Here is a 12781-nt window from a genome sequence, read left to right as displayed (position 1 = left end):
CTAAGCCACTAAGTTCAGAGAGGAAAGCAAAAGCTTCCCACAACTGCAGACACATCCTAGTACCTAAAATGCAAGTGTGTTTTCTCTAGCTTACACTGAAGATACTGGGCAAAATTCTGTTCCCTTGCTGCTATTTGAGCGTGTTCCAAGGGGTTAAGTTTGCCTTAAAATTCAAAATTTAGTTAATAAGACTGCTCATCATACATAATCTGAAAAAGAATCCAGCTCACAATGAACTGTCTGTGCGGAGGGGAGTACTATTTTAAAATCTGATATATTTTTTTACTACTACTCTGTCTAAACTAAAACAAATGAAAATTAATACATTAGGATATAAAGCTGCTGAATTAAAGACTACATACTGATGGAGTGACTTTTCAATTAGTCTTATTTCTGTAACTTCCAAGCACCTCTCAAATATTAATTCATTTTACGTGTGTAGTTGTTGCCTGAAAAGGCACAGCGGTTAAGTGACTTGCCCAAGGTCACAAGGGAAGTCTGTTGCAAGCTGAGACTAGAACACAGCTTCCTAAATTACTGAGAAAGAAAAAAAAAAAAGAGGATTTCCATAAGCAGAGTCAGAACGGCTACTGCTACAGAATAACTTATCCTGTTATTTTTTAGCTTCAAGTGTGTATTCAATTAAGTGTACATGCAGAACTTACACATATAGCTCTAAACTTAAAGGAGCATTTTCACTGTAGATACGCAGTAAGCAATCTTCATACAGTTACATTTTGGCTAAGTTTGTAAAAACATTTTAAAATTAACAGAATGTATATTCAGGATATCTGTTTCAGGTTTTAGACTTCATAGATTCATAGATGTTAGGGTCGGAAGGGACCTCAATAGATCATTGAGTCCAACCCCCTGCATAAGCAGGAAAGAGTGCTGGGTTCAAATGACCCCAGCTAGATGCTTATCTAACCTCCTCTTGAAGACCCCCAGGGTAGGGGAGAGCACCACCTCCCTTGGGAGCCCGTTCCAGACCTTGGCCACTAACTGTGAAGAAGTTCTTCCCAATGTCCAATCTAAATCTGCTCTCTGCTAGCTTGTGGCCATTATTTCTTCTAACCCCCGGGGGCGCCTTGGTGAATAAATACTCACCAATTCCCCTCTGTGCCCCCGTGATGAACTTATAGGCAGCCACAAGGTCGCCTCTCAACCTTCTCTTGCGGAGGCTGAAAAGATCCAGTTTCTCTAGTCTCTCCTCATAGGGCTTGGTCTGCAGGCCCTTGACCATACGAGTTGCCCTTCTCTGGACCCTCTCCAGGTTATCCGCATCCTTCTTGAAGTGTGGCGCCCAGAATTGCACGCAGTACTCCAACTGCGGTCTGACCAGTGCCCGATAGAGGGGAAGTATCACCTCCTTGGACCTATTCGTCATGCATCTGCTGATGCATGATAAAGTGCCATTGGCTTTTTTGATGGCTTCGTCACACTGCCGGCTCATATTCATCTTGGAGTCCACTAGGACTCCAAGATCCCTTTCCACTTCCGTGCCCCCCAGCAGGTCATTCCCTAGGCAGTAGGTGTGCTGGACATTCTTCCTCCCTAGGTGCAGCACTTTGCATTTCTCCTTGTTGAACTGCATTCTGTTGTTTTCTGCCCACTTGTCCAACTTGTCCAGGTCTGCTTGCAGCTGTTCCCTGCCCTCCGACGTGTCCACATCTCCCCATAGCTTTGTGTCATCTGCAAACTTGGACAGAGTACATTTCACTCCCTCGTCCAAGTCACTGATGAAGACATTAAAGAGTATCGGTCCAAGGACCGAGCCCTGCGGGACCCCACTGCCCACACCCTTCCAGGTCGAAACTGACCCATCCACCACGACTCTCTGGGTGCGACCCTCCAGCCAATTGGCCACCCACCGGACTGTGTAGTCATCAACGTCACAGCCTCTTAACTTGTTCACCAGTATGGGGTGGGATACCGTATCGAAGGCCTTCCTGAAGTCTAAGTATACGACATCCACCCCTCCTCCTGTGTCCAGGCGTTTCGTAACCTGGTTATAAAAAGAAACTAGATTGGTCAGGCACGATCTGCCTGCCACGAACCCGTGCTGATTTCCCCTCAGCATAATTTGTCCTGCCGCGCTCTCACAAATGTGAGCCTTGATAATTTTTTCAAAGACTTTGCCAAGGATGGAGGTGAGACTGACTGGCCTATAGTTGCCCGGGTCCTCCTTCCTCCCCTGTTTGAAAGTGGGGACCACGCTGGCCCTTTTCCAGTCCTCCGGGACTTGGCCCGTGCGCCACGAGCTTTCAAATATTCCCGCCAGTGGCTTTGCAATGATGTCAGCCAGTGCCTTCAGCACCCTTGGATGGAGCTCATCCAGGCCTGCCGACTTAAAGGCATCCAGTTCTTCCAAATGACTCTGCACCATTTCAGGGTCTACGCATGGAAGTCTGGCGCCTTGCTGCTGCCTCTCTACAACCCCAGTGAGAGACTTGTTGTGCCCCTCACTTAGGAACACTGAGGGAAAGAACTCATTGAGGAGTTCAGCCTTGTCCCCCCTGTCTGTCACCAATTGTTTCTACCCATTTAGCAGGGGTCCTATTCCTCCCTGGGCCTTCCTTTTACTCCCTATATATCTAAAAAACAATTTCTTGTTGTCTTTTACTTGGGTTGCCATCCTCAGCTCCATGGTAGCTTTGGCCCGTCTAACTGCCTCCCTACAAGCACGAGCAGAGGAGGTATATTCATCTTTGGTGATCTCTCCCTGTTTCCACTTTTTATGTGCTCCCCTTTTGTCCCTTAGGCTGCCTTTGGATTTCTCTGGTCAGCCAGGGAAGCTTCCTGGCCCCTTTCCCTCTTTTGCCTCGCTCGGGGATCGTCTTGCTTTGTGCCCAAAGGATCGTTTCCTTAAGGCACAGCCACCCTTCTTGGGCTTCCATCTCTTCAAATGTAGCAGCATTTGGACAAAGACAGAAAAGCTATTTTCAACTCAAAAGGAAAATGTTTTAAACGGATGAAAGTCATTGAAAGACAGGTCATAGTGGAAAAGTTTTGCAAAATTAAACATTTGCTACTAGCATCTAAAATGGTAATGTATGAATCATGTTTTCACTACTGAAGAACTGCAGCCCTCTAGGGTAATACAACTGTCAAGTTTCATAAGGTAAAACGAAAATATTTGATAATTAAGGACAAGAGGTTAAGTAGTACACGATCACTCAGGGCTGTCCAACTTGGAAGCAGCCAGGGGCTGCACACCCTATGGGACACAGCCAGGGCTGTATGCCACGTGACCTGCATCAGAGTGAGCCACGGTCCCCTGGGCTGCACACCCCAGAGATGGCCCTCCGCTGCATCGCGTATCCATGACCCCCCACCATGTACTACTTTCCAATGACCCCTCCCCACTCCTGCACTGCATACCCAAAATCCTCTGCTGCATTGTGCACCCACTCCCCATAGAACCCCACACTACACTGTGTACCTGAGATTTGCTCTGCTGCACAGCATGCCCCACGCTCACCCGACTATGCTGCCATGCCCAGCTGCTGCTGGAAGCAGGGAGCAGGGTGAAGAGGTAGAAAGAGCCCAAAAAGTCCAGCCACTGTTGTAGCCAAAGCAATGTGGGAAGCAGTAGCAGAGCAGCAGCCTGAAAGAGTGATGGCAAAAATTTAACCCCTCATGTGGTTCATGAGCTGCCAATTAGACACCCCTGCAATAGTTAACTGAAAAACCTGGAGGCAAGAATGTAATTACCAATGTTGAATTTGGATCATGACACTATAGCTAATATTGACATTTTGGAAAAATGTAGCACCCTTTAAGACTTACAGTTGATCAAAACAAATAGCATGTAACATCCAAAACCTTTGTGATATATCATCAGAAAGAACACCTCTGATGCTAAGCTAAATACTAGGGGCATGGTCCAATTCCTTCTATGATGAGTGCAAGCATTCTTTCCATCAGCTACAAATAGCAGGTGGATTTGGCCTTTAATTGGGAGAGAAATTTGTGATTTAAGAAATCAAACTAAGTTCCTGCCATTTGCTTTTACTTCAGAGATTTTCTTTCCAGAATACCTACATGTCCTAGGACCACAGCTTGAAATGGTTGCAATGTTTGTCAGTTTTGACATTAAAATATTTGAAGCTACAAAACTGTAAAAAGATGTTTCAACATTATAGAAATATTTTACATAAATCTGAATATATTGTGCCGTTTTAAAAACACAAATTATAAAATGATTTGCATATGAAATATTAAAGGCATTGACTCTATTTTAAATAAAGTGGTCTAATTTATACAGGAGTATTTATGTTCACCTTTGCTCTTTTGAAGCGTGCTACCTACTAATGCTGATCATTACAAAAAATATATAGTGATACACCTAACATTAGAGTCAGCATCATAGGACTTACTAAAAAACATACCAGTAATAGAAATTGAATTTTTCCCAATGGGAGGCTCTTGGAAATCTCCCTGCAGGTCAAGAAGTGAGGATTTGATGTATGTAGCTAGGGTTTCAACAGGACTCCCCCCAGTAGCCATGTACTGGTTGTCAACAGGTGAACTTCCACTGCTTTTTAGTTCATCAAACCTCTTTGCACACTGTCAAAGGATAAAATGATGAGAAAATTAGGCAGATATTATTAGTAACAGTTTCTAATACTTAAAACTGCATCACCTAATATCTGAAAGAGTGATGTTTTATTTCCCAAATAAAATGCCACTCAAATTAAATGATGAAAGCAAACTGGAAGTTTTTACTTGGGTTTTATTGTTTTATTCATTTTGTTTTAATACAGCACAATTTTAATTTTTTTATATGAATGATCTCCAATTTGTATCTAACCTATCAGACACAGATTTCAACATCGGTAAGGGCCTTGTTCCTACAAACATTTACACAGGATTAACTTTATGTACATGGGTTGTCCTGATGAGTTCAACAACCTAACAACAACTCTCAAATTCACACACGAGTTTTGGGACAAGAGCTCTGCCAAAGCCTAATGGATTCACTAGTCACATGAGGTCATACAGACAAATCCACCCTGGCAACAATTCTATGTATCAGAGATGTTTTGGTATAACACACGGTAATCAGACTTCTGATTGGGATAAGCTTTTGCAGGGCAAAAGTTCCAACTAGGCTTGAACTCCCAATCATTTTGTGCTCTGCATAAAGATATGGAAATGTACCATTCTTTACTATACACTGGCTTTACTCCATAGTAAAGGTAGAGTGGAAAGAGGGTTGCCAACCCAAGAATTGTTTTATTTTTTTTAACTGACAATTTGTAAACTTTTTACTGACAGCCAAATGTTTTTATTGATATATTTAACATTATATAAAACATATCAGTAAAATGTAATTTCTGCCAGGTCTTGCCCTGCTGCTAGGCCCCAGTTAGAAGGACTGGGTTCAAATGTACAGGATTAATATCAATCATAGTAAAAAAGTTTGACTGCTAGTAACAAGTTTGCAGTAAAAACAAACAAAAAGTTTCTTGGGTTAGCAATCCTGCTTGACTGCAGTGATGGTTTTATACTGAGCTTCCTCCCCACCCCCACCAGGGACCCCATACTCATTCCTACACCCTCATGCTCCCAACTACACCTGACTGTCCGACCCAGCCTTACCCCCGCCCCATTCTGGCATTGACCCCCACAAAGAAGCTTACCTGCAACCCAGAAGTATTACAGCCAGCCTGGGACATAGCAGCACCAGCAGCATGGGTGCTTGTACACAGTGACTGTTGTCACTATATACACATGACAAAAAATTGTCATTTGTGTGGCTTAATGGAATCACACATTATACATGCACCAGTTTGGGGAGTTTAGATGAGTTTGCATTTTTGCAAACTAAACAATATTCAGGTATAGTTTAGTTTACATCGTTGCAAATTGCAACAATGCAGCTGTCAGTTCACCCCCCCACCCCGGCTGAGACAGGCAGTAGGGCTGTGTGAAGCTTTGGTTGCCGAGTCAATTCAGTGGAGATCTGGCCCAATTCGGTGGCCGAATCTCCAAATCTGAAGTGAATCAGGATACCCTTTGATCTCTCTGAATCTAATCAGAACCCTCCAAATCAATTCAGAGAGATTCAATGATTCGGCCATAGACACAGCTTTAAATGTTTTTTCTATATACCTTAAGGTACCAGGTGGCTCGTCAACACTGAGATGCTGGGACAGATGGAGCATCCCACAGGAGCGCGGGGGGGTCCCCAGTGTGCTAGCAGTGGACCCAGAAGTGGACCAGAAGCAATTCCAGTCCACTTCCGGGTCCGCTGTGGAGCATGCGGGGGATCCTCTCAACCCACCCCCCAGCTCAGTGACTGGTGCCTCCTGGGCCTGGGGGGGCACCCAGGGTTGCCCCGCAGCCGATTGCCGAGCCGGGGGGAGCACGGGGGGAACCATCGCCAAGTATGTTCTATCCGCCCCACTGTCACAGCATTCACAAGCTGCGCCTGGTACCTTGAAGCATGTAGAAAAAACATTTTAAGCTGTCTCTATGGCTGAATCACTGATTGAGAATCAGCACAGAATCTTCAGATTCGGATTCGGCTGAATCAAATCGGGACAGTGATCCAAATTGCCAAATCAAATCACTGTCCCCAATTCAGGCTAAATCTGAATCAAATATGGCCCATTTCAGACATCCCTAGCAGGCAGGTTCCACAGAGAAAAAAAGATTGGGCCCCTCTCTGCTTTAGAGCAACAAGGAGCCTGCCCCACCTCTCCCATAGCTGAGGGAGGCGGGGTGGGGGTGAGCTGCCAGTGGGCCGCAGTGCTTCCCTCTGAGGTGGTGGTACCCCTAGGGCTACTCAGGCAGGCTGCTAGCAGGCTGGGTGCTGCCCCAGCTCGGAGGCAGCACCTGGCCCGATCAAACTGTTCCAGAAGCCCACCCACTGGAAACCCACCAGGCGCTGCTTCCTGGGCAGGCTTAGGAAACACTTGGATCAGGCTGGGTGCTGCCTCTGAGCTGGGACAGCACCTGGCCTGCTAGTAGCCTGCCCAGATGGCCCCAGAGGGCACTGCCACCGAGGAGGGAGAAACTGCTCCCCCACCCTTCCCCCTGCAGCTCAGGGACTGCTTGGCCCAGTGGCTGCTCAACCCCCGAGTTGTGAGCAAGCTCCAGCTCAAAAATAAATAAATACATAAAATTGGGCCCCTTGGTATATAACATGATGGAAAAACTGAAACAGTGGGTTTCAATTAAGGGGAGCATAGAATAAAACTCCAAGGACTAAACCCCCATGACATGTACAAGCACTCCACATGGCTAAGAGAATGCTCCCTGCAGGGAAGGGGCTGCACTCCTGCTTAGACACCAGGTGCACTGTCTGTCAGAGCTTCAGTCAAGCTTTGGCTGCTTAGTGTTTTTACTGGTGGCTAAATTTTTGTATGGACTTTACTGATAGCCATTTTTAGTCTGATTTTTTTTTACTGACACTCAGTAAATTTATTGACAGCTTGCAACCCTGGGTAGACACATGAAACATAACCTTACACTGGTGTAAGTCATTCCACTCTGCAGCAAAGTTAAGGCTCAAAAAATTAGGAGTAATTATCTACACACTTGTATACCAGTTGAGAGTCAGCTCCACTAGTCAGTTTCATCCCCAGGTAAGATTTATAGACTACAAACTGGCTCCCTTGCCACCTAGTGGCCAACTGCTATAAGGCCACTGGGAAAGCTGGTTGTACATCTGTTCCTTACTATGGAGAAAAATCCAGGGTAAATTACTCTGTGGTTATTTTGTCTTGTATCCGTATCCATGATTTTATAGCAATATTTATTAGCTATGCTACATTTGTGAGCCACCATATTTGATTAAGGAGTTAATAAAAAAAAGAAGTCTGTTTGCTTCTTTTGCCAGCTACTGAGAGTCACAGAAACAAGTGTAAGATACAGTGTAAGACCTTTTTATTAAAGCAGGCTTTTAGCAGGCAAGGTGAAGCTGTGGTTATTCTTTGGAGAACAGTTTTATTATTGTTTTATTATTTTACCTACTTATATGAGCTTTGTTTTCGTAAACTGCCCTGAGCCTTTTGGAGATGGCAGCATAGAAATAAAATTTTTTCTTGCCTCAAAAATTGTTTTGTTTTGTTGTTTTAAAAAAAATATGTACACACAAGCTATCAGTTTAAAATGAAGTCATCATTAAACTGTTTTTTAAGTTCACGTAGCTTTATAAAACTATACTCCTGTTGTCTCTTCCTTAACCTAATAAAATGCACTTCTCTTGATAAAGCATTCTTTAAACAGACAGACTAGGTTAAAAAACAAAAGTTACCTCTTTGGATGTAATTCCTGGAACTAGCCTTGCCACACTGTCCCAGTTGATAGGCTGAGGTACCCCAATTAAGGAATAAAGGATCATGTCCAAAACCATTTTATTATTATCATATGGAAAATTATTGTTTTCTGAATATCCGCGACTCATTTTTTGCTGCTAAAACCTAGGAAGGAAAATATAAATATTTAATGTGTGCTTTAAACGCTCATACTTCATAGCAAAAATTGCATAATTAGTTACAGTTCAATATATATTAATTCCAGTGCTGTAAGAATGTACTATGAAAATGACTGTTACAGTATTGAAATCAAGCATTATACTACTACTTGATAAATCTGAAGTTTTAATATTTTTGTCCCTAGATGTTATCAGAAAGGACACTTCAAAATGAAGCGTCTCACTAAAGATTTTTAGTCTGATCTCTCATTATTAGAATTAGTCATCATAAAACAACAACAAGAATCTAGTTTGGTTTAAGATTTTTTTAAAGACCACATTAAATTATAGCTCTACTTTAGAACTGAGATTTTAGAAGTGTTAAGGAATCTAAAAAATAAGTAGATAACAGGAAGTTATTCTGAGCATATTGCAATGAGTCAGTGCAGTCTGGCATCTCAGTCTAGCAGGACAAAATTATTCCTTAGTAGAGATCCAACCTAAAGTGTTGCTTAATCATTTTCCTTCCCTTGAAGTACGAATCAGTGACTGTCAGAAAAAACAGCAAGATGGCAGGCACCCTTAATTCTAAAATCCAGATTTAAAGAAATGCAGTTGATTCCTCTGCAAAGTAAAAAGCAACAATATGAATATTACTAGCCAACTGCCCGTCAAGAATGACAGATTTCAAAGGAGTGTTTACATGGCCCCCCCCTCGCTCCCCGCTCACACTTGGGAGCTGGCCATGTAAAGACTCCCTCCACTGCTGCCTCCTCCTCTAGCCTCCAGCGTAGGGGCTCCCTCCCCCACCTACGTCCTCCCCTGAGCAGCAGGGCTTCCCCCACCGCCATACCTCCCTTCCCTGCTCCTTTCCCACCCTCCCTCCTGGCTGTTGGTAATAAAAGTTGTGGGATGCATGTGTACACTGCCAGGCACTGGGGGGGAGGGAGGGAGCACGTTGGGGCAGGTATGCAAGCATCGGGCATGCTGCCCTGCCAGGCACAGGGGGGTGTCGGGGCCAGGCAGCAGGGGGCGCTGCCACTGTGATCTCCGCTGTTTGCCTCCCCCTGCCCCGCGCCTGTCTGGGCCCACGCCAGCACAGCCAATCGCTGCCCTCTTGGCAGTGCAGGCACAGTTGACAAAGTGTTGCGGACAGACACACAAACAGACTAGGCCCTTTTTATACTTAGAATTGGCAAGACATTTATTTTTCTGAATAGGTAGTAAATAGGAAAAGGCAGGACTTGGGGTCTCATGTACTTACTCTACCAATTATAATAGATACCCTCAACCAAACAGTGTGTCATGATGACAGCTTGTACACAGGGGGTGCATCTACATGTACGTCCAACTGCGCAGTAACAACTATGTACTCCGTTGATTTTGTTTCAGGTATGTCATCAAACATTAAATTTTTTAGAAGTTTTTACTGGTTAAAATATGAACAACATAACTGAAGGTGAGTTTAGGTTGTGGGGAAAGGAGCTCACTGAGAGTATGTACTTAAACAGAACCAAACTAGAATAAATGTTAAACTTGGAGTAGCCATCAGAAGAAAACCACTTAGAGGGAAGATTATATTTTAGGTTCAGTAGATGCTTTATTTCAAAAGGCAGGAGCTTAGATGGATCAATGTGATGCTTTAATAATACTCTCTAAATGAAAGCAATAGCAAAAACCAAAAACTGCCAAATTGACAGAGAGTGCCAGTTGTGATGGCACCTCTGTGACAAAGATATTTCTTCTTTAGGGAAGGGATGGGAACCAGTATTAATTTATATGTGATAAATGTTCAGCAGTCAAATGGTAGTTATGAAAGGAATGACAAGACCAGATCTGAACCAATGAAAAAGGCGGAGCCTGCATTTTATGCTATATCTACTCTGTCCTTTACTGGTGGTTGAAGGGCAGTGGCATAAATGAGTGTGAATTAATAGATTTATCCTCTAAAAGAAAAATGAAAAAAACCCAACCAAAATGTGTTTTATACCATAAGCTTAATAAAAATATATTCACTATTACTATAACATCCCCACAAAAGTTATTTCTATGGTATGACTATACTATATACTCAAGTACAGAAATAGAGGGCAAGTAGTTATTTTCCATTTATAGGAATCATGTAATTTAAAGGCACTGAAACTACAATGGTCTTAAATATTGTACTAGTAACAAACGTACAAATCAGTATTTCACAGATTGTGAAACAACTCAGCAGGACAAAGATGACTGGTACTCTAAAATGCAGTGACATTTCCAGAGAGGCATGAAGCCTTTGTCTCTCAAATCCATACTTTCCTATTTTAATATTTACTGGAGCCTTGATCTGGCTGCTGATGCATATCATACAGGTTTCTTCACTACAAAATACCTAGAGACTAGAGCCTTATCCACACACACATCAAACAGCATAAGCAATGACAGAGTGGACGTCAGTATGGGGATGGCAGAATGAATCAGATCAATAAGGCCCCACCTTTTTCCCCACCTCAGGTCAGATGGACAGTCAGTCCGTCTGTGGGCCAGATCTGGCTGGTGAGGTGAGGCCTAATCCAACCATGGGCAGAGGGGGCAGATCAGAGAGCAGCCCAGCCCCCAACCAGGTGTTGGGGGGAGGGGGGAGGGAAAGGCAGTATTACTTGTCATTGCTTCCCAGCCACCAAATTTCCCAAACCGTGAGGGGCGCTGTGGGCCAGATGCTGTGGCTCTACAGGCTGCATAAGGCCCCTGGGGCAGACGCTGAGCAGCCCTGGATTAGACCAACCTCCCACATCCTTCCTTCTGTCATATGACACTAACCTACCTGGCCCCATAGAAAACACATCATCACACAACCAAATAAATACACCTACTTAAATATAAATAAATGCGCAGTTATCAAATACAAGCACATACTGCTATCTGAACTAAAGCCTCATTGTTTCCATATAAATGCAGCCCAGTATCATTCCTAGGAGACAAATGAGGAGCTTGCATATCATATGTAGGCAGGATCATAAGAAGTCTCATTCTTTATTTCCTATACTAGGAGTGGCATCGTGGTCACCATTGTGAGGCAGCTTTGGACAGGACAGCCCATGCCGTTGTGCCACCCTTCAACAAATCCTGCAAAAACCACAGCACAAGCCGCATCCAGGGCTACTCCCTTGGCAAACACGGGGATCCAGTGCAAGAGCTGAGAGATGGGCCAGGACTATGAGCACGGTGCCTTTCTAACCATGACACTGCACCTTCAGCTCTGCCCACTCCACCGAGTGGCAGATTGAAAAGAAAATTAAAGCAAACAAAGCCTGCCCCTGAGATAATACCAGCAGGGTGCAACAATTCAAAGTAATAACAATAACACCAACAATAATAATAACAATAACATCAATAATAATGGATTAAGAAGCCACGAGGTGCAACCAGCAGGCAGAAAAAGAGGGTTGTGGCATGCAAGCATCCCCAGCTAAAGGGGCAAGATCACAGATTCAAACCTCCCCCCCCTTTATTTATTTATTTTGTTTGTATTCTGGACGATTTCAGACAATTCAGTCTAATGAAACAAGGGAAAAGGTGGGCGTGTCGGCCACCCCGCCCCAAAGCTTTGCTTTTAAATGTACCCAGAGAGAAACCCCAAGCGGGGCGCAAGGGAGGGGCACCTAAGTTTGCATGGGCGCTGCCTTCTGCTGGACCCCCGGCCCCTACAGCACCCCGCCAGGGCTGGGCAGGGCAGGGCAGGGCAGGGGGGTCCGCCATGCCCCGCCTCAGGGCGCCCAACACAGCCGGTGGCACCTGCCCGCCCAGGGGAGCGGAGCCACAGCTGCGGCGGAGCTCCGGCGGCGGTTACCTGCGAGCGGGCGGCGGCGGCGGGGATGAGGTGCGGGTGCGGAGTGGTGGCTGCAGCGCGCTAGACCCCCGCCCGCCCGCCGGGACCCGCCTCCTCCCCGCCGCAGGGATCCGCGGCCCCTCCCCCCACCTGCTGTGCCGCGCGCGCTGGCACCAGGCAGCAACCTCGCGCCACCCCGCCGGGAGGGGGGAAGCACGCGGAGCCAGGGAGAGGGCGGGGGGAGCGTTAGCCAATCAGCGCGCCGCCTCTCAGCAGGCCCCGCCTTCTCTGGTAGAGGAGAGCCAATGCGGCGGGGCCAAATGGGAGGGCCGGGGGGATGTGTAACGCCCGTCCCCGCCCCTCCCGCCTTGTCGCAGTGCAGCGGTAGCTCCCGCCGCGCCCGACTCGCGGCGCAGCGGCTCCTAGCAACTAGCGCTGAGGAGGCGCCATGTCGGGGCGGGAGGCCGGGGAGGGACCGGAGTCCTTCCCCTCACCCGCCCCGAGACGTCACCCTGTGCCCCGGGGTGGTGTCACCCATCAACCGCCTC

The 12781-nt window shown here is 45.7% G+C and overlaps 1 protein-coding gene across 5 annotated transcripts in view; it reads right to left on the bottom strand.

Annotated features, from left to right (window-relative positions):
• Positions 1-12362, bottom strand: part of SANBR (SANT and BTB domain regulator of CSR) — a 45609-nt gene extending 33247 nt beyond the window's left edge. For 2 of the 5 annotated variants that reach the window (XR_009457794.1, XM_019500833.2), the window contains exons 1-3: positions 12255-12362; positions 8267-8432; positions 4392-4569 (exon numbers count right to left, since the gene is read on the bottom strand). Coding sequence is in view for 4 of the 5 variants with exons in the window: in XM_019500833.2 (XP_019356378.2) it covers positions 4392-4569; positions 8267-8416 (328 nt within the window). In the remaining variant the exon portion in view is untranslated. The remainder of the gene's footprint in view (positions 1-4391; positions 4570-8266; positions 8433-12254) is intronic. The other 3 variants (XM_019500830.2, XM_019500831.2, XM_006273748.4) reach the window with 2 other exon arrangements.
• Positions 12363-12781: the final 419 nt, after the last annotated feature.

Source organism: Alligator mississippiensis, chromosome 1, assembly GCF_030867095.1.
Source record: "Alligator mississippiensis isolate rAllMis1 chromosome 1, rAllMis1, whole genome shotgun sequence".
In the NCBI taxonomy this organism is placed as follows: Eukaryota; Metazoa; Chordata; order Crocodylia; family Alligatoridae; genus Alligator; species Alligator mississippiensis.
The sequence above is the reverse complement of the archived record's forward strand: the minus strand, read 5'-3'. Positions and strand labels throughout refer to the sequence as shown.